This window comes from Phocoena sinus, chromosome 18, assembly GCF_008692025.1.
Source record: "Phocoena sinus isolate mPhoSin1 chromosome 18, mPhoSin1.pri, whole genome shotgun sequence".
NCBI lineage: Eukaryota > Metazoa > Chordata > Mammalia > Artiodactyla > Phocoenidae > Phocoena > Phocoena sinus.
In genome coordinates, this window is record NC_045780.1 from 9,101,874 (window position 1) to 9,129,620 (window position 27,747).

The 27,747-nt window shown below is 35.8% G+C and overlaps 1 protein-coding gene across 9 annotated transcripts in view; it reads left to right on the forward strand.

Annotated features, from left to right (window-relative positions):
• The window catches only part of PDS5B (PDS5 cohesin associated factor B), a 199,772-nt gene that overhangs the window by 139,506 nt on the left and 32,519 nt on the right, over positions 1–27,747 (forward strand). For all 9 annotated transcript variants that reach the window (XR_004346677.1, XR_004346678.1, XM_032611242.1 and 6 more), the window contains 4 exons: positions 6,051–6,174; positions 8,954–9,112; positions 19,988–20,056; positions 21,475–21,611. Coding sequence is in view for 7 of the 9 variants with exons in the window: in XM_032611242.1 (XP_032467133.1) it covers positions 6,051–6,174; positions 8,954–9,112; positions 19,988–20,056; positions 21,475–21,611 (489 nt within the window). In the remaining 2 variants the exon portion in view is untranslated. The remainder of the gene's footprint in view (positions 1–6,050; positions 6,175–8,953; positions 9,113–19,987; positions 20,057–21,474; positions 21,612–27,747) is intronic.

Below are 27,747 nucleotides of genomic sequence, written 5' to 3' on the forward strand. Positions count from 1 at the left end.
TAAAACATAGTAATTTTTTTTTAACAGTTTGGTTTTTTTTTTGAATCGGGATCCAAGTGAGGTTTCTACATTGTTACTGCTTGATAGGTCTCTGAAGTCCCTTTTCTCCTGTAGGTTTCCCCTCCAGTTAGCTCTTCTCTTTGTGTTTGATGAAGAAACCAGGTTGTTTATCTTGAAGAGTTTCACATAAACTGACTTTTGATTTTTGCTAATTGTGTGCCTTTGGCATGCTTTAACATTTTCCTGTGTTTTCTGTAAAGTGATAGTTGAATCCAGAGGCCTGATTGGATTCTGCTTCAGCTATTTTGTTGTCACAGGACCACTTTGTAGGTGGTGGTATGCTCTTCTGTCAGGAGGAATGTAATACCTGGCTGTTTCTCTTTTATTATGTTAGCAGCTGATCATATTTAGTAATCAGTAATGATACTGTGTCATTCCTTTATCACTTGTTAGCTGAATACTTTTATAAAGAGGAACTTCTCATCTATTCTTTGGCAGGATAAGTGCTTGATACTTTTTTTTTCCTTATTTTCTTTTTTTAGCATCAGAAGTTACTTATTCAGGCTTTTTTTCTGTACCTAATATTATTCGTTTTGCTCTAAGTCAATTAACTTGCAGAAACATAAACATTACTTTAAAGCACATAAAGAAAAATTAAAATGCTTTTTTTCATTTCATTTATCAGTTTATTTTAAACATCATGAATCTTTTTTTATTGGAGTATAGTTGCTTTACAATGTTGTGTTAGTTTCAGGTGTACAGCAAAGTGATTCAGTTATACATATATTCTTTTTTTTTAGAGTCTTTTCTCATATAGGTTATCACAGAATATTGAGTAGAATACCCTGTGCTCTACAGTAGGTCCTTGTTGGTTATCTGTCTTACACATATGTAGTAGTGTGTATATGTTCATCCTAAGCGCCTAATTTATCCCTCCCCGCTACACTTCCCCTTTGGTAACCATAAGTTTGTTTTCCATATCTGTAAGTAGTGGGTGATTCTTTTATGTATTGAACAGAGTTCAAAATAAAGAGTGAGGAGTTTACTAGTATCCTCTGTTGTCGTCTTTTAAAAATATCATTATAAACTGATGGATTTACTCATATTTGTGTTTCAGTCAATTACAGTGGTCACTCGATGCTCACATTGTCCCATCTATAGGCTATTCAGATTGACTTCTGAATCCTTTTGAATAACTCCACTAACCTTTGTAATGTCTTTGCAACCTGGTATGACAAAATATTCCAGACCCATCTTGTACATGTCCTGCCCCAGACCTGGATTCAGCCATTTCTCTGAGGAGCCCTGGTTCCTTTTAATGGGAATAGTATTAAGAAATCAGAATGTCAATCTTGTGTGTACTAATTGCTAATGTGTGGGTCACTTTTCTAGGACAATTCTGTGCATACAGCTTAAAAAAAAAAAGGTTTTTTGGAAGATAAAATGCATTGTATGTTTATATTGATTATTCCAGTTCAAATTGGGTTTTTATTGAGCCTCTTCAATTTTACATTTTTATCTTTTCCCCTATGCCGAGCTAATACAGGATGATAAAACTATGATATTACATAATAACTCATTTGAATTATCCCATAATAAATACAGAACAGTCTCAGAATAGTAGTAGCACCACCAGTGTGATTCCTAAAAACAGCTGTTTGTTTGCCTTATGTAGTTCTCTTATGTATTTAGGGTTCATCACACTAGGGATTTACAGTCAAATTCTTGTGTTTTAAAGTTACTTGGAATGATTCTTTGTGTGGTTATGCCACCAAATGGATGCACACTTTCGTTCATTTGTTTCTTTTTATTTTTTGAGGTTACTTTAAAAAATTTTTATTTCTTAATTATATGAAATATTCACAGGTTTTAAAGACAAGCTGAAAAAGCAAGATATATTCTAAGAAGTCTAGCTTGTACTCGTCAACACTCTACCCTATTCCTTCTTACCTATAGATAAACTTAAAAGAAATCTTTTTATGCATGTCGGTCTAGATATGTTTCAGTGCGTATGTGTATATGTATGTGTGTTCACATGACCTCTTTGATAGAAGAATGATAAAAAGTACACTATACATGCCTTTCTCCACCTTGCTTTTTTTCTCTTTACATATACTAGCAGTTATTCCACATTGAAATATTTATTTTGTGGATATATCATAGAATAAATGCATACATAATTTTACTAGATATTGTTACAGTTCCCTCTGTAGTAGTTATACCATTTTGCATTCTCTCCAGCAGTGTACGAATGTACTTGGTTCCCCATAGCCTTGTCAGCAGACTGTGTTGTTAATGAAATGTTTCTCCTTGTCCCTGGTTAGCTTCCTTGTTCTTCTGTCTTTGAGAGCAGCATCTACTTTCATTTGTATTCGTGTTTGCAAGGCATATCTCTTTCTTTCAGTCTTTTATTCTCTCATTCTTTTTTTTTATTAACATTAAAATTTTATTTATTTATTTATTTATGGCTGTGTTGGGCCCTCGTTGCTGCACGCAGGCTTTCTCTAGTTGTGGCGAGTGGGGGCTACTCTTTGTTGCGGTGCGTGGGCTTCTCACTGCGGTGGCTTCTCTTGTTGTGGAGCACGGGCTCTAGGCACGCAGGCTTCAGTAGTTGTGGCGTGCGGGCTCAGTAGTTGTGGCTTGCGGGCTCTGGAGCGCAGGCTCAGTATTTGTGACACACGGGCTTAGTTGCTCTGCAGCACGTGGGATCTTCCTGGACCAGGGCTCGAACCCGTGTCCCCTGCATTGGCAGGCGGATTCTTAACCACTGTGCCACCAGGGAAGTCCCAGTTCTCTCATCCTTTCATTCTTCTGTTCCTCCCTCGTTCCCTCCCTCCCTTCCTTCCTTCCCTGTAAATGTTCCTGGGGCTTAATATTTAAAATAAATACCTTGTAAATATCCTATAGTTTGAGTTGGGTCTTTGTTTTGTTTTTGTTGGTTTGTTTTGATTTTGGTTGTTTTAATCCAATTTGACACACTCTTTCTTTCAATCGGAATGTTTATACCATTTACCATTTAATGTAACTGTTGATACAGTTGGGTTTAAAGCTGCCATCTTAATATATGTTCCCATTTCTTTCTGTTTCTGCCCTCTTTGAGGTTGACTATTTTTAATGATTTTATTTTATTGGCTTATCTGTGTTCAAATAAAATTATACCCCTTAATGTATATTGTAAAAATCTTGCAGCAGTATACTTCCATGCCTTCCCCCTCCAGGCTTTTGTGCTTTTGTTGTCATACATTTTGTTTCTGTGTGTGTTATAAATGCTACAATATGTTACTGATATTTTTGCCCTAAACACTTTGATATATCTCAGGTTAACAATAGCATATTTCTTTGATTTGTACACATATATTTACCTTTTTTACCTACCATTCTTCATGTTTTGGATATCTATCCATATTTTCAGCTGGTATCATTTTTGTTCCTGAATAACTTTAATGTTTATTAGAGTATAATTCTGCTTATAATTAATTATCTTAGCTTTTCTTTGTCTGAAAAAGTCTTTATTTTATCTTCATTCTTAAAGTATTTTTGCTTGGAATAAGAATTCTAGGTTGAGAGTTCTTTTGGTTTTCAGTACCTGAAAGATGTCACTCTCTTATTTCCTGGACTGCATAGTTTCTGATGAAAAGTGATCTTTCATTCTTTGTTCCTCTATACATAATATGTCTTCTCTGACTGGTTTTGAGATTTTTTTTTTTTTTATCGCTGTTTTCACCAAATTGATACTGATGTGCCTTGGAGTGGTGTACTTAATGTTTCTTCTGCTTGAGGTTTATTGAGATTCTTGGGACTGTGGGTTTATTTTCATCATATTTGAAGTTGTTTTGGTAATTCTTTCTTTCTTTTTTTAATGTTCTCCCCTTCTCGCCCCCTTGGTTTCTGGGACTCCAACTGCATGTATTTTTGACTACTTAATATTGTCTTAGAGATCACTGATGTGCCATTCTTATTTTTTTTCCTGTCCCCCCCCCTTTGTTTTATTTTGCATAGTTTCTATTGCTATGTCTTCAAGTTCACTGATCTTTTCTTCTATAATATATATAATCTGCTTTTATTCTATGTATATATTTTTAATTTGAGGTATTATATTTTTCATATTTAGTAGTTCCATTTGGGTCTTTTTAATATATATATATTTCACTTCTGTCCTCATCATGTTCATGTTTTCTTCTTACCTTCATGAGCATATGGAGCATATTTATAACAACTGTTTTTATGTCTTTGCTAATTCTGTCACCTGTGCCATTTCGGGGACTGTGTCTATTGATTAATTTTGTCCTGATTATATATCTGAAGGTCTTTCTGCTGTGGCTGGTGGAAACATGAATTGCTACCAGCCCTGTGTGTGGTAGGGAGTTTTTTGGCCTACTTCTTTCTAACATTCTTTTCCTGGTCTTAGGTAGTTTTTGCTCTTGCATGACGCTGATCATTATTCAGCCAAAGACTCAGGGATACCCCTCTTCAGGTCTACAGAACTCAAGCTCTCTTTCTCTCTTTGTAGCTCCCTCCTCTGTGGTGCTTTGCTGTAGAAAGTATAGCTCCCTTGGCCTCCCTGAATTGTCATTCCTGTCTCCCTCAACTGCATGCAACCACCAGGCTCTATTTGGGTCTCTACTTCTCCTTGTACTGCAGTCTGGAAACTACCTCCTTGCAATAATGGGGGGCAGATGTAGGGCTCTTCTAGTTTGTTTCCCATCTTTTATGGATTTTCGCACTGCACTTGCTATTGTCCAGTGTCTGAAACCATTAACATATTATCTTGTTTTCTACTTGTTTAAGGTAAAAGAGTAAACCCAGTCTCAGATATACTGTCCTAATCTGAAGCAGAAGTCCTCTGAGTATAGTTTTAATTTGTATTTATACATGTTTTTAAAGGAGTGAAGGTAAACATCTGTTCACACATAACTGGGTAATTTGTTTATCTTCTTTTGAAGAGCTTTCTACTCTTTTAAATCCAACCCATTTTTCTGTGATATTGTTGGTCTTTTCATTCTCTATTTGTAGGTGTTTACATTTTAGGGATATTAACCCTTTCTCTGTAACATGAAATGCAAAGTTTCCCTTCAGTTTGTCATTTATTTATTTTTATTATATTTTGCTGTTGGTATCTTTTCTGAGACTCTGATATTATTATAATGAATTATTTTATCTCTAATTTTTTTTTTCTACTGGAGCACTGGGTTGTTATTGGGGAAGGGGGAGGATTCAGAAGTTGCTTTCACTGTGAGATGTATTCATAATAGTTGAGCTAAGAGATTCTGCTTTATTCAGGATTTTAAGTTTTTATATAGTGGAATGATATGATACATAAATGTTCTTCCAGGTAGCTATATGACCCATTCCCTACCTCTTTCAGAACTCTACTCCAATGTTACTTTATAAGCACATCTATAAGCACTCTATTTAAAATTGTAACACTGTCACACACTTAGCCCCATTCCCTATTCCTGTCTTCTTTTTCTTCTTCTGCTTCTTATTTTCCCTTTACAGGAGTTACCACAATTTGACATAACATATGTTTTGCTAATTTACGTATAATCATGTGTCTTATCCCTAATATGCTGGTAGCATGAAGGCAAGGATTTGGGACTTTTAATAGTGCCTGGCACTATAATAAGTGCTCAATTTGTATTGGTTAAATGATCAAATTTCTGTTCATGTAGGTTGTTTTTGGTACAAAGTAAAAAGTGAATTGGAAGAGGAAGAGCCTGGAGAAAGAAGGTGTAAGGTGGCAGAAGCTTAGCTGAAGTGGTACCAGTGAGAATGAAATAGAAAAGGCTAAAGGAATGACATTAAAAAGAAGAAATGGGTCACCATCCTTGTTTGTTTTTATAATTATTAAGTAAAAAGGAAAAAATACTTTATTTGGATTATATTTTTAATATAGATATTTATAAAGCGAAATTATAGATTGAAAATGTCTGAGTAGATGTTATGACTTTTTTTGTTCTTACAAAACATTACTTTAAAAATACAAGCTATCCTAGTGGAAGTCATGTTGTTTTTTCTGGTTAATTGTTTTTCTTTAATTTTTTTTTTAGAGCTTTGCTTCCTGTTTTACATCACAAATCTAAGAAAGGACCCCCCCGTCAAGCCAAATATGCTATTCATTGTATCCACGCAATATTTTCTAGTAAAGAGACACAGTTTGCACAGATATTTGAGGTAAAGAGAAAAGTTTTTTGTTTGTTTCATGTTATAGTTAAAAAACAAATATGAATGATTTTATAGGATGTTCACATTTGGAGATGTATCATTTTATAGTTTATTTTCAGAATTTGAATTAGTATAATCAATATTGATGGGTGATTAAAATCAGAAAATATCTGATTATTCAGGTGTTTAATGCTAACTCAGATTCAGAAATCAAACAGTTGTATAATATTTTTTGACATTACTTTATACATTTAGTATTAGGAAACTATTTTTCATTAGTAAGTAATTACATATAAAATCCTACTTAGTAGGTAGTAGATGATTATCAGTTTACAGATTTGAAAGTTAGATTTCTATATATGAGATACTACTGAAGTGTGGGGTTCTATAAATCCATACTAATTTGTAATGTAAGGTAAATAAGTATAAGTTTGTACTTCAGTGACTGACATAATTTTATGTCAGGTTAAAATGTGCCTTTTCCCTTGCAGAGCATTTGGTCCACACCAAAAGGTCCTTGATATTTTGGTGCTCTCCAGAATGTCTGTGGGCATATTTGGTCCATGCCAAATGGTTTTGGACAGGACCAAATATGAACAAATATCGAGGACCTTTGTGTGTAGACCAAGTGTCTTATGGATGTATTGGATAGGACCAAATGTCTACTGACCATCTTTTCAATATGTATTTTATATTATTTTTTCTGTACTTGGAATTACTATTACCCTTTCTAGGCATTGCAATTTCATTACAAGCTATTATAATCAGGGGCTGTCTTTAGCATTCTTCCTGCAAATAGAAGCTAAGCAGAAAATCTATAAAATCCTAACTTATAATTTTAGTTTAGGAGCTTTGAATGAAGTCAAAACAATTTGGAAATTATGCTGAAACTAACCCACCATAAGTACTTAGACTTGTTATCTCTGTTTTAGAAATATTTATGCTAATTTTGTCATATTTTCATATATTACGTTAAAGACCTAAAGGGGGGAAAATGTTTTCTTTATTAAACAGCATCTTTGCTATAGATAGCAAATAGTAATATATTTTAAATTTGGGGGTGGAAATACTTTCTATAGTTTTTTTTTTAATAAGAGGATGACTTCAATGAACTCATGTTGATTTCTAGAAAGCTTTTGTTTTTCTTGAATAGTCTCCTTTTTGTTCCTTCCAATGATGATGAGGAGGATAATGCTGATAATAACTTGAATTTTTAGGGTACTTCTATTTTCATTTTTGATATCTTTTACTTATCTTTATGAGAACCTAACTGGTAATCCTTCTACTATGACATACAGGATTGGCTGGCTTTCTGAGAAAAGGTCTCATAGAAACATATGGCCTTTATGAGGTTGCTATTAATCGAGGGGCTGGCCATTTATTTTGCTTTTTCAGAAATGATTTTATTATCTTACTGTGGAAAATTGTCACACATTATAATAAGTGAATTGAAAAAAGTACACTATCAGGTATTTGTTTATAATGTAAACAACAAGTTATCACTTAGATGTGCAATGGAGGTACTGAGGGAGGTCATCAAGAATAGCAAGAAGTAAACTCATTTCAGTATACTTTTGACTAAACTAAGCCTCTCACATTGCCCCAGTGTGTTGGGAAGAACAGTTTTGTGTTGTTTTTCAAGCCTAGAATTCTTGGTGTTCAGTGTAGGAGGATAGAGCATCAATTCTGCATTAAAATGTGTCATTAAAATTTTTAATAGATAATATATTCACTTGCTTCAAAATCAAGAGATACAAAACAAATATCCAGTAATAAATACTAAAGAGTAAAGAGTTTTCTCTTTTGCTTCACCCCCATATCTCCAGCCACCCAGTTTCTTAGAGGCAGCCAATGTTATCAGTTTCTAATGTACTTTTCTGGAGAGATTTTATTCATATGCAAGTAATGTAAATACACAAAATACACACATATTTTGTCCCTTCCCCCTCTCCTTATGCCAATGATAGTATACTGTAGTCACTCTTTTGATTTTCCTATTTAAAAAATTTAACAATATATTTTAGGTATCAATTTATGTGAGTATATGAGGAGCCTCATTCTTTTGTCATGGCAAAATGAATATTAATGGCTGGGTTTCCTATTAGAATAATAAAAATAATTTTATTAGTTATGGTACTTAATATTTGATGCTATAAAAATCCACAAAAATCCATGTGACTATACATAATAAAACTTATTTCTTGGTCCTGAAAAAAGTCTAATTGGGTGCTTTGATTGTATTCTAATCAGTGGCTTAGGCACACAGACCCTTTTTGACTAGTGGCTTCTTTTTGAGTCCCACTGGATCCTTGGTATTAAGACAGCCAGTGAGTAAAGAGAGAGAATGTGGAGAAGAAACATTGCTCATATCTGCCTCAGTACAGGCATGGCATACCTCACTTTCATTCCCATTCTGGTAACCAGAACTTATTCACATCCTCACCTAACTGCACATATAGGCATCCTTGAATGGAAGTGGATATTGGTGAGCCTTAGCAGTCTCTAACATACTTTTATATATGTGGTCATAAAATATATGATACATAATATGATTCTTCATGCTGAAATGTTCTTTACGTAACCTCTAAAATATAACTTGGGCAAAACTGAAAATATTTAAATATGATGCCTTCTACATAAATAACCTATAAAAGTTTAAATGTAAGCTTGAGCTACTACTTAAACCATGTATTGGAACTTTTGTATTTTTTAAAATTTGAAGGTGAAATATGTGAACAGCTTATTTGCATGTTTATGGAGTTGATCATTTTCCTTTCCTCATTTTCAGCCTCTGCATAAGAGCCTGGATCCAAGCAACCTGGAACATCTCATAACACCGCTGGTTACTATTGGTCATATTGCTCTCCTTGCACCGGATCAGTTTGCTGCTCCTTTGAAGTCTTTGGTAGCTACTTTCATTGTGAAAGATCTTCTCATGAATGATCGGGTAATTTTTATTCTTTAGTTGTGTGTTCTTCATAATGCTATCTTCTAAAATTTTATGCATTAAAGAGAGAAGTGAAATGATGTAAATAACACTTCAATTTGGCTGACTTATTTTCGGTTTTCCTATCTTTTTAACATGCTGTACCTCCATTGTAAGTGAAACAACATTGAAACATCTCTTTAGTTGAGCATAGGACTATGACCTGGAATACTTTCCTTCATAAATACAGAATATTACCTGATTCTGTCTATTTTAACTTTATAGGGGTTTAATTTTTATAATGACATCTTTTTTAAAAAATGTGAAGACTGACAGGTTAGTTTATAATATGGTTGTTATGATAGTAGTTGTTGCATTTCATGCATACAAGAGAGAATTAAAAGAGCCTTGGGAGAAAACATTGGGAAAGAAATAGTGATTTTCTCTGTCTCCAGTATGTGAGTATTTGGGGTAGGGCATGACATGTTGGGTCTTAGAGAATTGACCCCTTACAGTTACGTGGAGTTTTATGCACGTCTTTGTGTTTTTAGATATATACACATATGTGTGAAAAGAAAACCTTAAAACTAGGATTTTCAGAATGGTAAATGAGCTTTGGCTTCAGTTTGAAGTCACCAGCTGCATTAGCCCCCTAACAAGAGAGTAGGCCTGTCCTTTTGAAGCTTTGAAGCCAAGCATTCACTTCTCTCTGGCTATGAAAGTTCTAGACGGCATCTTCTTCCAATAGAAGATTGTTTTCTGCATTGAAAATCTGTTGTTTAGCATAGCTACCTTAATTAATGATCTTAGCTAGATGTTCTGGATAACTTGCTGCAGCTTCTGCATCAGTACTTGCTGCTTCACCTTGTACTTCTATGTCATAGAGATGGCTTCTTTCCTTAAATATTATGAACCAACCTCTGCTAGCCTCAGATTTTTCCTCTGCAGCCTCCTCACCTCGCCAGGCCTTCACAGAATTGAAGAGAGTTAGGGCCTTGCTTTGGATTAGGCTTTGCCTTAAGGGAATGTTGGGCTGGTTTGATCTCCTCTCCAGTCCACTAAAACTTTCTCCATATGAGCAATAAGGGTGTTTTGCTTTCTTATCATTACGTGTTCACTGGAGTAGCACTTTTAATTTCCTTCAGGAACTTTCCCTTTGTATTCACAACTTGGCTAACTGGCACAAGTGGTGTAACTTTCAGCTGATTGCAGCTTTTGACATGCCTTCGTCACTAAGCTTGATCATTTCTAGCTTTTGATTTAAAGTGAGAGATGTGCAATGCTTCCTTTCACTTGAACACTTTATAGAGGCCATTGTAAGGTTATTAATTGGCCTAATTTCAGCATTGTTGTGTCTCAGGGAATAGGGCGGCCTGAGGGAGAGGGAGAGAGATGGGGGAGTGGCCAGTCTGTAGAGCAGTCAGAACACACACATTTACTAATTAAGTTCACTATGATATGTGGGAGTGGTTCATGGCACCTCAGAACAATTACAATAGTATCATTAAAGATCGCTGATCGGGCTTCCCTGGTGGCACATTGGTTGAGAGTCCGCCTGCCGATGCAGGGGACACGGGTTCGTGCCCCGGTCCGGGAGGATCCCACATGCCGCGGAGCGGCTGGGCCCGTGAGCCATGGCCGCTGAGCCTGCGCGTCCGGAGCCTGTGCTCCGCAACGGGAGAGGCCACAACAGTGAGAGGCCCACGTACCGCAAAAAAAAAAAAAGATCGCTGATCACTTATCACCATAACAAATGTAATAATAATGAAATCATTTGGAATATTGCAAGAATTATGAAAATGTGACACAGAGACATGAAGTGAGCAAACGCTGTTGGAAAAATAGCACTGATGGACTTGCTTGACACAAAACTTCAATTTGTAAAAAATGCAGTATCTGTGAAGCATAATGAAACAATTTTTGTCTGTATACAAAAAGTATGTCAGACAGCTGGGTCACAGTAAAAAAAAAATACTGTATATTTGGAGTGTAATTAGAACTACAGCAAGAGAGGAAAGAGAATATGAAACAGAAATAGTATTTGAAGTGATAATGCCAGAAAATTTTTCAAAATTTATGAAAGACGTCAAAGCTATACATTCAAGATCAGGTAGAAGCCCCAAATAGGATAAATATAACACAAAGCACACCCAGATACATCATAGTAAAACTGGAACCAATCAAAATAGAAAAGATTAAAAGCATTTACAGCAAAAAGACAGAAAACCTTCAAAGGGACAAGACTGTCACTTGACTTCAAAAGAAAAGATAAGAAAATGGAATAATATCTTGAAATTATCGAGTGGAAGAAATGTACCAATCTAGAATTCTAAACCTGGAGAAAATATCCTTTAAAAAGGGAAGGCAAGGGCTTCCCTGGTGGTGCAGTGGTTGAGAGTCCACCTGCTGATGCAGGGGACACGGGTTCGTGCCCCGATCCGGGAGGATCCCACATGCTGCGGAGCAGCTGGGCCCGTGACCCATGGCCTCTGAGCCTGCGTGTCTAGAGCCTGTGCTCCACAACGGGAGAGGCCACAGTGGTGACAGGCCCGCGTACCGCAAAAAAAAAAAAAAAAAAAAAAAAGGAAAGGCAAAATAAAGACATTTTCAGACAAACAAAAACTGGAAGAGTTCATTAGCAGTTATCCCAGCTAAAAGAATTTCTACTTTAATTCTTTGGGTAGAAAGCAAATTATCACAGAGACAAAACAGAGTGAAAAACAAGAGAAAGAGGAAAATATGTTGGTAAGTCTAAATAAATATTAACTGCATAAAATTAGAAGAGTAATGGTCCTGTGTGAACAAGAGCACAGTAAGCATCAGAGTATAAAGGGAGTTGATGTATTTTAAGTTTTCTTAGAATACTGAACCTACTACTGTTCTGAAAGTTTAAGACAGAATTATTGAAATTGGCCTTCAGTAAGTTAAGGCCACTACTCTCTAGGACAACTACTAAAAGAATAGGAAAATATAAAACGAATAAGCCAGTAAAGAGGAGAATGGAATAAAAATATTTAACCAAAAATAAGGCAAGAAGAAGATGAAAATGAACACAGAACCGATAGAACAAACTGAAAAAACATCAGGTGGCAAATTTTTATTTTATTTTATTTTTTGGCTAGTTTTTAAAAAAAACTATATTTGGCTGCCTTGGGTCTGTTGCTGTGTGCGGGCTTTCTCTAGTTGTGGCGAGCAGGGGCACTCTTCGTTGCGGTGCGCGGGCTTCTCATTGTGGTGGCTTCTCTTGTTGCGGAGCACGGGCTCTAGGCATGCGGGCTTCCGTAGTTCCGGCACGCGGGCTCAGTCGTTGTGGCTTGCGGGCTCTAGAGCACAGGCTTAGTAGTTGTGGCACACGGGCTTAGTTGCTCTGCAGCATGTGGGATCATCCTGGACTAGGGCTTGAACCCATGTCCCTGCATTGGCAGGTGTATTCTTAACCACTGGATCACCAGGGAAGTTCCTCAGGTGGCAATTAATCCTAATCACTATTTACATAACATGTAAGCAGAATATGCTAATTAAATACAAAGTTGACAGAAAGTTTGTCAGAACTGGGTTGTATACAGTTCTATATATGACATTTAGAAGTCTTCAAGTATTCTATTAGTTACTGTTACTCTGTTTTTTCCCCCTGAGATTGGGAATGGGATAAAAATATCCACTACCACCACTTGTGTTGTTTTGAAGGTTCTGGCCATTCTAGGAGGAAGAAAGAGAAATAAAATCCATAAAGAATGAAGAAAAAAAAAAAGCTGTTATTACTATGAACGGAGAAAACCTAAAAGAATGCAAAAGTTAATAGAATTAAAAATTGTCTTTAACAAAGTCCCTGGATTCAAAGTCAGTATAAAAAAGAAGTAACTTTATATTTCTATGCCAATAATAAACAGTTAGAAAATAATTATTAAAAATTACATTTACAGTAACATCAAAAACAGTTAAATGCCTAGGAATATACTTAAGAAAGGTAAGCAATACCTCTACACAGATGTTTAAGAAACATTCCTCAGTGAAGTTAAAGGCCACCTAAGGTATATACTGTCTTCATGAAATGAAAAGGTCAGTATTATAATACCATGGAATGGGATGGTGATACTATAATGATGACAATTATCTGCAGATTTACAGTTCAATACAATATGTATCAGAATTCTAGCCAGATGTGTGTATATGTTGGCATAGAGTGGTATAGGGAGAAGAGACAAGCTGATTGTAAGATTTCAATAGAAATGCAAAAGGCATAGCCAAAATCATCTTGAAGAAGAAGAAGAAGATGATGATGATGATGAAGTAGTTGTAGTAGGAGGAGGAACAGCAGCAGCAGAAGTCATCATTAAAGACATTTGGAAAACAAAACAAAACAAAACAAAAAGACATTTGGAGGACTTAAGCTACTAGATATCACACCTTGTTATAATAATTAAGAAAGTATGAAACATAATCGATTATATACATATGATTTAGAACAAAAGTAACAGTAACATCCTGGAGAATTTCCTAATATTGGATTTGGCAGTGTATCCCTACATGAGAAATCAAAAGCACAAACACTAAAAAAATAAAAACCAAAAACAGATAAATTGCACTTCATCAAAATGTAAAACTCTTGTGCATCAAAGGGCATTATCAAGAAAGTGAAACCATCAACAAAATGAAGAGGGAACCTACTGAGAGAAAATATTTGCAAATCATGTATCTGATAAGGGGTTAATATCCATATTATATAAATGACACATATAACTCAATAGCAAAAAAACAATTTGATTTAAAAATAGGCAGAGAGGGCTTCCCTGGTGGCGCAGTGGTTGGTAGTCCGCCTGCCGATGCAGGGGACATGGGTTTGTGCCCCGGTCCGGGAGGATCCCACGTGCCGCGGAGCGGCTGGGCCCGTGGGCCGTGGCCGCTGGACCTGCGCGTCTGGAGCCTGTGCTCCACAGCGGGAGAGGCCATGGTGGTGAGAGGCCCGCGAACCGCAAAAAAAAACAAAAACAAAAACAAAAAAAATAGGCGGAGACATTTTTCCAAAGAAGATAAACAAATCATCAACAATTATATAAAAGGTGTGCAACATCAGTAATCATCAGGGAAATGCAAATCAAAACCACAATAAGATAGGACCTCACTCCTGTTAGATTGGCTAATATAAAAAAGACGAATAACAAGTGTTGGTGAGGATGTGGGAATATAAATTGTTGGTGGTGGGAATGTAAATTGATGTAGCCACCATGAAAAACAGTATGGAGGATCTTCCAAAAATTAAAAATAGGAAAAAAAAGTTATAAATAGAAGTACCATGTGATCCAGTAATTTCACTTCTGAGTATTTATCTGAAGGAAATGTGACTACTAACTCAAATAGATACCTGCACCCCCATGTTCATTGTATCATTATTTACAATAGCCAAGACATAGAAGCAACCTAAATGTCCATCTATTGGATGAATGGATAAAGAAAAAGTGGTGTATATATACAATGTAATATTATTCAGCCATAAAAAAGAAGAAAAAATCTTGCCATTTGTGACAACACTGATGGACCTTGAGGGCATTATGCTAAGTGAAATAGAGAAAGATAAATACTGTGTGATCTTTCTTACACACGGAATCAAATCTGAAAAACACCAAATAACAACAATAACAAAACCCCCCAAACTCATAGATACACAGAACAGATTGGTAGTTGTCAGGGGCAGGGGATGGCTGATGTGCAAAATGGGTAAAGGGAGTCTTCTAAAGGTACAGTTAGAAAATAAGTCAAGGAATGTAATGTACAGCATGGTGACTATAGTTATTAATACTGTATGGTATATTTGAAAGTTTCTGCTGAGAGAGTATATTTGAAAAGTTCTCATCACAGGAAAAAGAAATTGTAACTGTGTGGTGATGGGTGAAGACTAGACTTATTATGGTGATCATTTCATAGTATATGGAAATATTGAATCATTGTACATCTGGAACTAATATGTTACATGCCAATTATGTCTCCTTTTTTTTTTGGCAGGGGGTGGGTTATGCGGGCCTCTCACTGTTGTGGCCTCTCCTGTTGCGGAGCACAGGCTCCGGGATGCGCAGGCTCAGCGGCCATGGCTCACGGGCCCAGCCGCTCCGCGGCATGTGGGATATTCCCAGACCGGGGCACGAACCCGTGTCCCCTGCATCGGCAGGTGGACTCTCAACCACTGCGCTACCAGGGAAGCCCTATGTCTCCTTTTTTAAAAAAAGAATTATCAATTTGAAAAAAAAAGTGAAAAGTGAACCTACAGAATGGGAGAAAATATTTGCAAATCATATATCTGATAAGAGACTTTTATCTAGACTCTATAAAAGAACGATTACAACTCAACAAAAAGACAACCCAATTTTTTTAAATGGGCAAAAGACCCAAATAGTCATTACTATTAATAGGTGCTATTGTAATAGCTTTTTCTTTTTATATTTTTGTATTGTTTTGTATTTTGTAAGGTATGTTCATTGTTTTTTTAGACATGATGCTATTGCACATTTGATAGACCATGTTATAGTGTAAACATAACTTTTCTAAGCACTGGTAAACCAAAAAAATTGTGTAACTCATTTCATTGCAATATTTGCTTTCTTGTGGTTGTTTGGAACCATACCTGCAGTATCTCAGAGGTATACCTGTTTCAGCCTGCTCATGCTTCAGTTTTGTTTTCTTCTGACCCATCTTTGAATTTACTCATTCTCTCCAGATTTGTCTAATCTTACGTTAAACCTATAAATATGAATTCTTAATTGCAGTTTTAATATATTTTTATTCTGTAATTTCCTTTAGTTTTTAAATATAGTTTTTAGTTCCCTGCCGAAATTCTTTTTCTTATCATTTAATCCTTGAACATCTTTAATTATGTTAAAGTTTATGTGTGTTAGCCTCAATATCTGGATCTCCAGGGGCTCTTTTTCTCTTGTCTGTTTTTCGCTTGATTTTTGGTCAAGTCTTATCTTGCACACGTTATTTTTGATTGAGCTGTAGACTTTGTGAACAAAAAATTGTAGAGATAATTTGAGGCTCTGGGTGATTTTATAATTCTTCCAAACAGCATTTATTTTTGCTTCTGACAGGCAGTTGAGCTACTGTCAGATCACATTCATTCAGTCAAGACTGCAGTGATTGGAAGCTAGCCTTCAGTTTTTGACAGGCTCATTCTTTTTCTGGCCACTTTTATGTCTAGGATGTTTTTATTTGGGATCCCCCCACAAGTCTAGGGTGTTTAACAAGGACTCTACTCTTTATTGAACTCAGAATTCCACTTTTTTTTCCTTCTACCTCTGTGACAGTGATGAAAACATTGCTCAACCTTTTAACCTTTTTCACTTTCAAAATCAGGCATCATTTATTTAAGAAAAGCAGTTTTAGTGCCAGACTCAAATCTCTTGATTATTCTCCTCTTTTGAAACTTTGCCTGCAAAGATTCAACACCCATGAATTCTTAGCACCTGGTTTTATTATTCTCCAAACTTTTCTTCCTGTTTCTTTCCTGCCCCAGGTAACCACTTTGTTGAATTTTGGCTTATTATTCCCTAACTAAAACAAAACACCATTTTACCATATATTCATCTCTAAACATGTACTTGTTTAATTTTGCTTGTTCTTGAAGTTTGTAAGAGTTATTTTATACTGTATGTATTCTTGGGTGACTTGATATTATCATTATGGATATGTTTCTTAGAATAACCTTTGTTGTCAAATCTAGCTGTAGTTCATTCATTCATTACTCTGTATTATCACTGTGTGAAATGTCTCTTATTCTCCTAATGGACATTTGGAGTATTTCCATTTCTTTCCTCTTTTGAACAGTGCTCCTGTGAATTTCTTATAGAGGCCTTCTGATGCATATGAGCACAGATTTCTCCAGGTTACATTCACAAGAGTGATATAGTGATGAACATCAGTTTGTACACATATTTAACTTTTCACTTTATTGCTGAATTATTTTTGAAGATGGTTGTTAAAACTTATTTTCCTCTCAGCAGTGTATAACACACATTATTGTCAGATTTCTTAATTTTTGCCCGTTTAATTAGATATAAAACAGTGTCTCAGTATAGTCTTAATTTGCATTTCCCTGCTTACTAAAAAAGTTTATATGTCTAGTCATCATTCATGTTGCCTCCTTTCTGAAATTCCTTTTCATGTCTTTTGCTTTTTTTTCTTGGGTTGTCTTTTTCTCATAGGTAGTCTTTACACACACTAATATTTTTTCAGGTACATGTTGAAGTATGTTCATAAAATGCATAAAATCTCATTTATGATGTGTCTTTTTACTCCCTTCATTGTGTCCTTTGAACAAAAATTATTAATTTTAATTTAACTACATTTATCATTCTTTTGTAGTTAATGCTTTTATATCTTGTTTAACAAATCATTTCCTATGCCATTGTCATAAAAATAGTCTCCCATATGTTCTAAAAGTTTTAAAGTTTTCTTTTCACACATAAAAATTTTAATACATCTGGAATTGATTTGTTTGCTTTTTCTTGTATGCTGTGACTTAAGGATTCCATTTCTTTCTACTCTCCATTAGGGTAACCAACTTTCCCAGCAGAATTTATGGAATGGTCTCTCCTTCTTCCAGTCATCTGCAGTGCTAACATTCATATCATACACGGCCTCTATTCTTTCCCATTGCTTTGTTTGCTCATCTACAATTTTCTTTCATTAAAGTTTTATAATTTTCTCTGTAAAGAAAATTTCTCTTACACAACTTTGTTAGGTATTTCAGTTTTTAAAATTATTTTGTTTTGTGGTGGATTTGGGGAATTATTTTGTAGTTTTTAATCTCATATCATCTTGTCTTGCTAAACTCTTTTCTCTTTACTTTTCATCATAATTATGAGAAAGGCCAATTTTGATTTTTTTTAATCCTTAAATATTTTATCTCTATGTATTTCCTTATATTTCTATATGTATTTCCTGTACTTACCTTTTTTCATCTCAGCTTCATCTGTCAGTTTTTGAAAGAGGTATATTCAAGTCTACTGCTGTGATGATGAAGTTTTCGATGTTCTTTTTTTAAAAAATCATTTTTGTTTTGGTTTGTTTTGATATTAAACTGCTAGTTTTACAGATGTTCATGAATTTTATATCTTATGTAAGATTAAAGAGAAGTACATCAATATCCTTTTTATATTAGTATCCCATATAAATCCATATCCTGTTTAAATGCTTTTAGATCTTGATTAGTGTATTTTTCCATTAGTTTTAGATTTTTTCTGTCTTTGGTTGTGTTGCATCTGTTGTGGTTTCATCTATTATTTTTGAACCTCTCTATTGGTCTTACTTATGATAACTTTTTTGTTTGAACCTGTCTGTTGGTCTTACTTACGATAACTTTTTTGTTTTCTATTTGTAATAATTTATGCTGATTGAATTTTCTTGTGAATTAAATATTTTAGTGGAATGCATCTTTGAATAATTTGTGCAAAATGGCTTCCAGTATTTTCCTCCTCATTCTTGAAGATTAGAATTCTATTTTTCAAGTCACTTGGCTAACAGAAAATTCAGAATATTGTTTTTTGGTGTGTAAAGAAATCTGAAGTTGATATGGTTCTTGTTTCTTTTTTGGTAGGTTCCTCCATGCAAGCTTTGAGATTTTTTGGATATTCTTAGTTCAGAAATTTCATCAGTATGTTTCTAATGAGATCCTTATTTCATTATTTTCACTTCACACTTTGAAGGCATTTCTCAGCTGAAGAATTAATTCTTAAGCTGTTTGTAAATAGCTCTGTTTGGGGAGTTTGCCTTCTGGATGTTTGAGCTACCTATCCTGTTGCCAAAGGGTTACCTGAGGTGCTTTTTGATTTCTGTTTCCAACTGGAAATTACTCTTGTCAGGTCGAGGTAAAAATGGGACCTCCAGTGTTCCAAGATTGGGTTCAGCTCTTTTGTCACCTTATTTAATTTCCTCGCTGCTACTGTAAATTCACATTTCTTAATACCTTCAGCTTATCATCTCAGGGTTATACTATGATTGTGCTGGAAAAAAAAAAAAAAAAGGCTTTTTGGAAGGTGTTTCCTTCTGTGCTTTTCTGGAGTTGTAAGCCCTCTTAGCTCTGTTAATATTTTTTTACTGTATATTTTGCTTTTCGAAATTTTTCTTTGGTTTTGGTTTTTTGGGGGGCCCCTTTTGTTTTCGGCCCAGCTAACTGGTGTGTGTTTACGTGCATGTGCGTGTGTGTGTGTGTGTTGCCATTTTGGTGGGATTTAAATAGGAAGACACTAATGTATGTTTTCTGTTACTTCTGCAAACCTTTATAATTGTTCCTTGCTCAAGATGTTTTGCAGATACCTTTTCCTTCATCATTTATGACCTATAGCTGACCCTTGAGCAACATGGAAGTTAAAGGTGCCAGCCCTTTGTGTCGTGGAAAATCCTAATGTAATCTGTAATCAGCTCTCTGTATGTGGTTCCTCCCTATCCACGGGGCATTTCTGATTCAATCAGCTGTGGATTGTGTATTACTGTAGCAGCTGTACATTTAAAAATCTACATATAAAGTGGACCTGTGCAGTTGAAACTTGTCTTGTTCAAGGGTCATCTGTACACTTTTTGGCTCCATTGATTTTTATCTTAGTCCTTGCCAACTGCTTTAAATAATTGAAACAGTAGATTAAAGGGGATTGAGTAAGGAAGTATATATATAAGTGGTTAAAGTTGGGCCTATCTCATACCTACAAAGAACCAGCTGGTGATGGATGTATAAGGTTCATTTGTGGTGCTAGTGAAGACAGGCTTTTCAACCTTTTTGAGTAAGTAACAGAAAACATAGTCATGTATAATGACTGTTGTTGCAGAAGATAACAATTTCATTCATTCACTAAATATTAATTACACATGAGAATGTGTATTTGTGTTTTAAAGTCCTTAATTTTTGTTTAGCTTCCAGGAAAAAAGACAACTAAGCTTTGGGTTCCAGATGAAGAAGTTTCACCTGAGACAATGGTCAAAGTAAGTGATATGCATAGATCTGTTGATTTTAATATATTTAATATACTGTATTATTATAGGTGTTAAAATGTCTGTTCCTGTTTTAAAGATACGGCTATTAAAATCCTTCAGGTTTTTATATTTATTGTATGACATTATCCTCTGTGCTGTGGGAGTGTAGGGCAATAATGAGAAACTTGAGGCATGTGGGCAGCTGCACATAATCTAGTTTGGAAAACAAAGTTTGAAAACTTTCTCCATGTTGCTGCTTCTTAGATATCCACCTTTTAATGGGAAAAGGCAGTGCTGGTTTTCTTAGGTACATTCTCCTATTCAGCAAAGATGGTCGTCCAGGTTTTAAGACTGTTCGTCTTTTTCATGGGATTTGATATACTGTTTTATTTTTATTAAAGAAAATTCAACCTGTAATTTCTTGAATTAGGAGTTATGGGTAAAGGATTGCTCATCACAGCTGTAAAGTATTGCTTTACTAAAACTGTCTGTACTCCGTAATGTAGACCTCATATCAAGCCACTGCCCAAGGTGTAAAGGCCAGGAACAAATATATTAAATATTATTTTTCTAATTATAATTTCTTGCAAATCCTTTCGTTGTATGTGTATTTGTTTATATTTCATATTGTGAACTACTTTGTCACATTATTGCAGCTTCAGATTCTGATACTATTTCTCCAGACCTGTAGGGCAGTCTTTCCTTTAGCATCATTGAATGATGCTTGGAAATTTTGAGTTCCAGTATAAACCTGTTTTCTCAGCATTGGTCTCAAGCAGCAGTTTTGTATAATTGGGCAGCACTGCACTAGAAGGCGGGCCGCCTGCGCTTAAGTTCATGGTTACAAAGTGGCCCAGGAAGAGGATCTTAAGACTGTTAGCCACATGCCACTGTTCAAAACCCATTTAGCTCTGGAGCCTCAGATCTGTAAAAATTAAGATAATATGTGAAAAAGAGATAATATGCACCCCTTTGAAAGGGCTGTTGCAAGCCTTAGAGGCAATAACAGGTTTTAAAGTCTAAGTACCTCATAATGGTCAAATGCAGTACAAATGTAAGGTGGTATCAACTCTTAGACACAAAAGATGGAATATAATTTTCAGTCGGGACCTTTCTGGACTAGGGAAGTTAGCACGATTTTACTGTGGGCTCTAAAGGGTAAAGTGTTTGTTGGGGAAACATTTTTTAAAAAGCAAAAAGAACCAGTTTTTAGATAAATCATTCATTTGTCAACTACCTGGGGGTGAGACATCTTTAGTTTAAAACATTCAAAAAGTTATCTTCACACATGCAGAAAAAAATAATTTTTTTCTTTCCTTTTCTTAAAAAATATCTGTTAAAAACATTTCTTCATTCTTTTTCAAGGCTGATATAGAATTTCTTTAAATGGCAGCAATGTTTTATTTGTCAATTTGTATTTTAAATAGATTCAGGCTATTAAAATGATGGTTCGATGGCTACTTGGAATGAAAAATAATCACAGTAAATCAGGAACTTCTACTTTAAGATTGCTCACAACAATACTGCATAGTGATGGAGACTTGACAGAACAGGGGAAAATTAGGTATGTAATTACAACTTCAGAGTTCTTTGGATTACACACTATTTTAATGTCTGGTGTAATTGTTGAATGATGGTTTCTTTTTTAAAAGATAATTAATATTGCTTTGTAGGTATGCATATATTTTTATTGTAATACGCTTTTGTATAGTGGTTATTTCAAAATGACAGTCTCATGTCTAGTGCAAGGTACTGCTGTGCAATCTTAAGTATTTTAAACAATAGATGTTTACTGTTTTGAATATCTAATGTGAAAATGTTACTGTACCAATCAGTAACTGATGTTTTACATTCTTGTTAATGTCTAAAGCTAAAAGAGCAGACTGGATAGAAGGCAACTTACTGAATCTGTTTCCAGAAGTATAAATATATGCAAATGTGGGAAATGCACTTGATGCAAATTTTAAAAAATGCGCATACCTTTTTGTTTGTTTTATTTTGTTTTCTTTGAAAGATGTATAGTACAGTGACTGAAAACATGAGCTCTGGAGCCCAGATTCAAATCCTGGTACCACCTCTTAGCAGCGAGGTGTCTTTCAGCACGTTACTTTAACCTCTCTGTACCTCAGTTTCCTCATCTATAAAACAGAGATAATGATTACGCCTGTCTCATCTAGCTGTTATGATAATCAAATAAGTTAGTATATTTAATGTATTTAAAACACTGCCCAGCATGTAGTAATTAGAAGTATTGATGGTGGTAGTGGTTATTATGTCAAGGTTAGCTAAAATTTAGAAGTTTGTCCTCTGTGAAAACACAAGTGTCATTTATTGTCTCTTATTGGTAGTAAAACATGTGAGAATAACTTCCCCCACCTTAACATATGTATCTAGCTTCAAGTCTTTAGGACAAAATATAAATGGTGATTGCCAGCTGCTTAATACTTTTCCATCTTTGTTTCTTTTCCTCTTATATGTTTTGCTCTTGCTGTATTTTTTGCATAGCATATTAACAGTAGCACATTCTTCTCAAACAAGTCAAATAATAAGAAAACTCTGTAAAGCATTCCACATGTATAACTCATTTATTTACCTTCCTTCAGTCTAATTAGTTGTCTTCACCTTCTACTCTTATAATTACATGCTAGCGTTCAAGATTTACATAATAATTAGAGAAAAATTTCCTTAGTATTAATACGTTTTGTCTTAAATTTATTAATTACATTGTTTATGTGCATTTTAGATCTCACCTGTTTTTGTTTCTTTTTTAATCTATTTTTGGTTGCGTTGGGTCTTCGTTGCTGCACGCGGGCTTTCTCTAGTTGGGGCGAGCAGGGGCTACTCTTCATTGCGGTGCACGAGCTTCTCATTGCGGTGGCTTCTCTTGCTGTGGAGCACAGGCTCTAGGTGCGTGGGCTTCAGTGGCTGTGGCACGTGGGCTCAGTAGTCATGGCTCGCGGGCTCTAGAGTGCAGGCTCAGTAGTTGTGGTGCACAGGCTTATTTGCTGTGTGGCATGTGGGATCTTCCCGGACCAGGGCTTGAACCCGTGTCCCCTGCATTGGCAGGTGGATTCTTAACCACTGCGCCACCAGGAAAGTCCCTCACCTGTTTTTATCCATGTTATTCTTTAATAAAATCACGTGTGTACTTGAATTCTGCACATGTATTTGAATTACATTGGGTCTGCTTTTTTTTAAAAAATTTTATTGGGGCTTCCCTGGTGGCGCAGTGGTTGAGAGTCCGCCTGCCGATGCAGGGGACACGGGTTCGTGCCCCGGTCCGGGAGGATCCCACATGCCGCGGAGCGGCTGGGCCCGTGAGCCACACCTACTGAGCCTGCGCGTCTGGAGCCTGTGCTCCGCAGCAAGAAAGGCCGCGATAGTGAGAGGCCTGCGCACCGTGATGAAGAGTGGCCCCCTGCTTGCCACGACTAAAGAAAGCCCTCGCACAGAAACGAAGACCCAACCCAGCAAAAATAAATTAATTAATAAACTCCTACCCCCAACATCTAAAAAAAAAAAAAAAAAAAAAAAAAAATTTTATTGAATTATAGTTGATTTACAGTGGTGTGTTAATTTCTGCTGTACAGCAGAGTGACTCAGGTAAACATTTATATATATATATATATAATCTTTTCATATTCTTTTCCATTGTATTTTGTCACAGGATATTGAATATAGTTCCCTATGCTATACAGTAGGGCCTTGTTTATCCATCCTGAATATAAAAGTTTGCCTCTACTAATCCCAAACTCCCAATCCTTCCCTCCCCTACACCTCCTCCCCTTTGGCAACCACAAGTTTATTTTCTATATCTGTGAGTCTGTTTTTGTTTCATAGATAATGTTGATTCATGTCATATTTTAGATTCCACATGTAAGTGATATCATATGGTATTTGTCTTTCTCTTTCTGAGTTACTTTGCTTAGTATGATAATCTCTAGGTCCATTTGTGTTGCTGCAAATGGCATTATTTCATTCTTTTTTGATGGCCAAGTAATAGTCCATTAATATTCCATTATATACACCACATCTTCTTTATCCATTCATCTATCAGTGGACATTTAGCTTGTTTCCATGTCTTGGCTATTGTAAATAGTGCTGCTGTGAAGATAGGGGTGCATGTATCTTTTTGAATTATAGTTTTGTCTGGGTTTATGCCCAGGAGTGGGATTGCTAGATCATATGGCAACTCTGTTTTTAGTTTTTTTGAGGAAATTCCATATTGTTTTCCATAATGACTTTACCGATTTACATTCCCACCAATAGCATAAGAGGGTACCCTGTTCTCCACACCTCTCCAGCATTTGTTATTTGTAGACTTTTTAATGATGGCCATTCTGACCAGTGTGAGGTGGTACCTCATTGTAGTTTTGATTTGCATTTCTCTAATAATTAGAAATGTTGAGCATCTTTTCATGTGCCTATTGGCCATCTCTATGTCTTCTTTGGAGAAATGTGTATTTAGGTCCTCTGCACATTTTTTGATTGGGTTGGTTGTTTTTTTTGTTGTAGAGTTGTATGAGCTGTTTGTATATTTTGGAGATTAAGCCCTTGTCAGTTGCGTCATTTGCAAATATTTTCTCCCAGTCTCTGGGTTGTCTTTTCATTTTGTTTGTGGTTTCCTTTGCTGTGCAAAAGCTTTTAAGTTTAATTAGGTCTTATTTGTTTATTTTTGCTTTTGTTTCTATTGCCTTGGGACCCTGACCTAAGAAAACATTGGTACGATTTATGTCAGAGAATGTTTCACCTTTGTTCTCTTCTAGGAGTTTTGTGGTATCTTGTCTTTAAGTCTTTAAGCCATTTTGAGTTTATTTTTGTGTATGGCGTGAGGGTGTGTTCTAACTTCATTGATTCACGTGCAGCTGTCCAGCTTTCCCAGCACCACTTGCTGAAGAGACTGCTTTTTCCCCATTGTATATTCTTGCTTCCTTTTTTTTTTTTTTTTTTTGCGGTACACGGGCCTCTCACTGTTGTGGCCTCTTCCGTTGCGGAGCACAGGCTCCAGATGTGCAGGCTCAGCGGCCACGGCTCACGGGCCTAGCTACTCCGCGGCATGTGAGATCTTCCTGGACCAGGGCACAAACCTGTGTCCCCTGCTGCATTGGCAGGCAGACTCTCAACCACTGCACCACCAGGGAAGCCCTTGCCTCCTTTCTTGAAGATTAAGTGTGTGGGTTTATTTCTGGGCTCTTTGTTCTGTTCTGTTGATCCATATGTCCCTTTTTGTGCCAGCATCATGCTGTTTTGATTACTGTAGCCTTGTAGTATTATCTGAAGTCTGGGAGGGTTTCCTGCTTTGTTCTTTTTCCTCAGGATTGCATTGGTAATTCTGGGTCTTTTATGGTTCCATATACATTTTAGGATTATTAATTTCGTTCTGTGAAAAATGTCATGGATAATTTGATAGGAATCGCATTAGATCTGTAGACTGCTTTGGGTAGTATGGCCATTTTAGCAATATTAATTCTTTTCAATCCAAGAGCATGGGATGTTTTTCCATTTCTTTGAATCGTCTTCAGTTTCCTTTGTTAATGTTTTGTAGTACTCACCATATAAGTCTTTCAGCTCCTTGGTGAGGTTTATTTCTAAGTATTTTATTTTGGGGGGTACAGTTTGAAAAGGGATTGTTTGTTCACATTCCCTTCCTAATATTTCATTGTTAGTGTAAAGAAATACAACTGATTTCTGTATGTTAATGTTGTATCCTGCTACTTCGGTGAATTCATTTATCAGTTATAGTACTTTTTGTGTGGAGTCCTTAGAGTTTTCTACATATAATAATATCATGTCTCCTTTGTTGAAGATTAATTGTCCATAGGTGTGTGTGTTTATTTCTGGGCTCTCTCATCATTAACATTATGTGTGTGTAACAATAATTTTACCTCTTCCCCACCAATTTGAATAGCTTTTATTTCTTTTCCTTCTCTGATTGCTTTGGCTAGGACTTCCGATACTGTGTTGAAGAGAAGTGGTGAGAGTGGGCATCCTTGTCTTGTTCCAGATTTTAGCAGGAAGGCTTTCAGCTTTTCGCTGTTGAGTATTATATTGGCTGTGTGTTTGTCATAAATAGCTTTTATTATGTTGAGCTATGCTCCCTCTATACTCACTTTCATAAGGGTTTTTATCATGAATGGATGTTAAATTTTATCAAATGCTTTTTCTGCATCTAGTGAGATGATCATGTGGTTTTGTCCTTTCTTTTGTTGATGTGAAGAATCACATTGATTGATTGCGTACGTTGAACCATCCTTGTGACCCTGGGATGAATCCAACTTGATCATGGTGTATGACCTTTATTATTTGTTGTTGGATTCAGGTTGCTGATACTTTGTTGATAATTTTTGTGTCTATTCATCAAAAATATTGGCCTATAATTTGCTTTATGGTGGTGTGTTTGTCTGGTTTTGGTATCAGGGTGATGGTGGCTTCATAGAATGTCTTTGGGAGTGTTCCTTCCTCTTTAGTCTTTTGTAAGAGTTTGAGAAGGATCAGTATAAGTTCTTTTTTGTATGTTTCGTAGAATTCCCCAGTGAAACCGTCTGGTCCTGGACTTTGGTTTGTAGGAGTTTGTTTGTTTTCTCAGATTCTGTATCATTCTAGTGGTTGGCCTGTTCAAGTTATCTGTTTCTTCTTGATTCAGTTTTGGTGGGCTGTATGTTTCTCAAAAGTTGTCTGCTTCTTCTAGGTTCACAGTATTGTTCATAGTATTCTCTTTTTTTTTTTTTTTTGTATTTCTGTGGTATCAGGTGTGATTTCTCATCTTTAATTTCTTATTTTGTTTATTTATGTCTTCTCTCTTTTCTTCTTGGTGAGCCTGGCCAGAGGTTTGTCAATTTTGTTTACCCTTTCAAAGAACTAGCTCTTGGTTTTATTGATTTTTTTAAATTGTTTTTTAATCTCGATTTTAGTTATTTCCTCTCTGATCTTTATTATCTCCTTCAGTCTGCTGACTTTAGGTTTTGTTTGTTCTTCATTTTCTCATTCTTTTAGGTGGTGGGTTAGGTTGTTTATTTGAGATTTTTCTTGTTTCTTAAAGAAGGCCTGTATTGCTATGAACTTCCCTCTAAGAACTGCTTTTGCTGTATCCCATAGATTTTGTATGGTTGTGTTTTCGTTGTCATTTGCCTCAAAGCGTTTTTAAATTTCTTCTTTGATTTCATCGTTGCCCTGTTGGTTTTTTAGTAGCATATTGTTTAGTCTCCATGTAATTGTTTTTTTCTCATTCTTTTTCTGTGGTTGATTTCTAGTCTCATGCTGTTGTGGTCAGAAATGATGCTTCAAATAATTTCTATACTCTTAAATTTGTTGAGGCTTGTTTTGTGCCCTAGTATGTGGTCTCTCCTAGGGAATGTTCCATGTGCCCTTAAAAAGAATGTGGGGCTTCCCTCGTGGCACAGTGGTTGAGAGTCCGCCTGCCGATGCAGGGGACACGGGTTCGTGCCCCGGTCCGGGAAGATCCCACATGCTGCGGAGCGGCTGGGCCCGTGAGCCCTGGCTGCTGAGCCTGCGCATCCGGGGCCTGTGCTCCGCAACGGGAGAGGCCGCAACAGTGAGAGGCCCACGTACCGCAAAAAAACAAAAACAAAAACAAAAAATAAAATAAAAAAAAATAAAAAAAATAAAAAGAATGTGTATTCTTTTTTTGGATGTAATGTACTGAAGATATCAATTAAGTCTAACTGTTCTGTTGTATCATT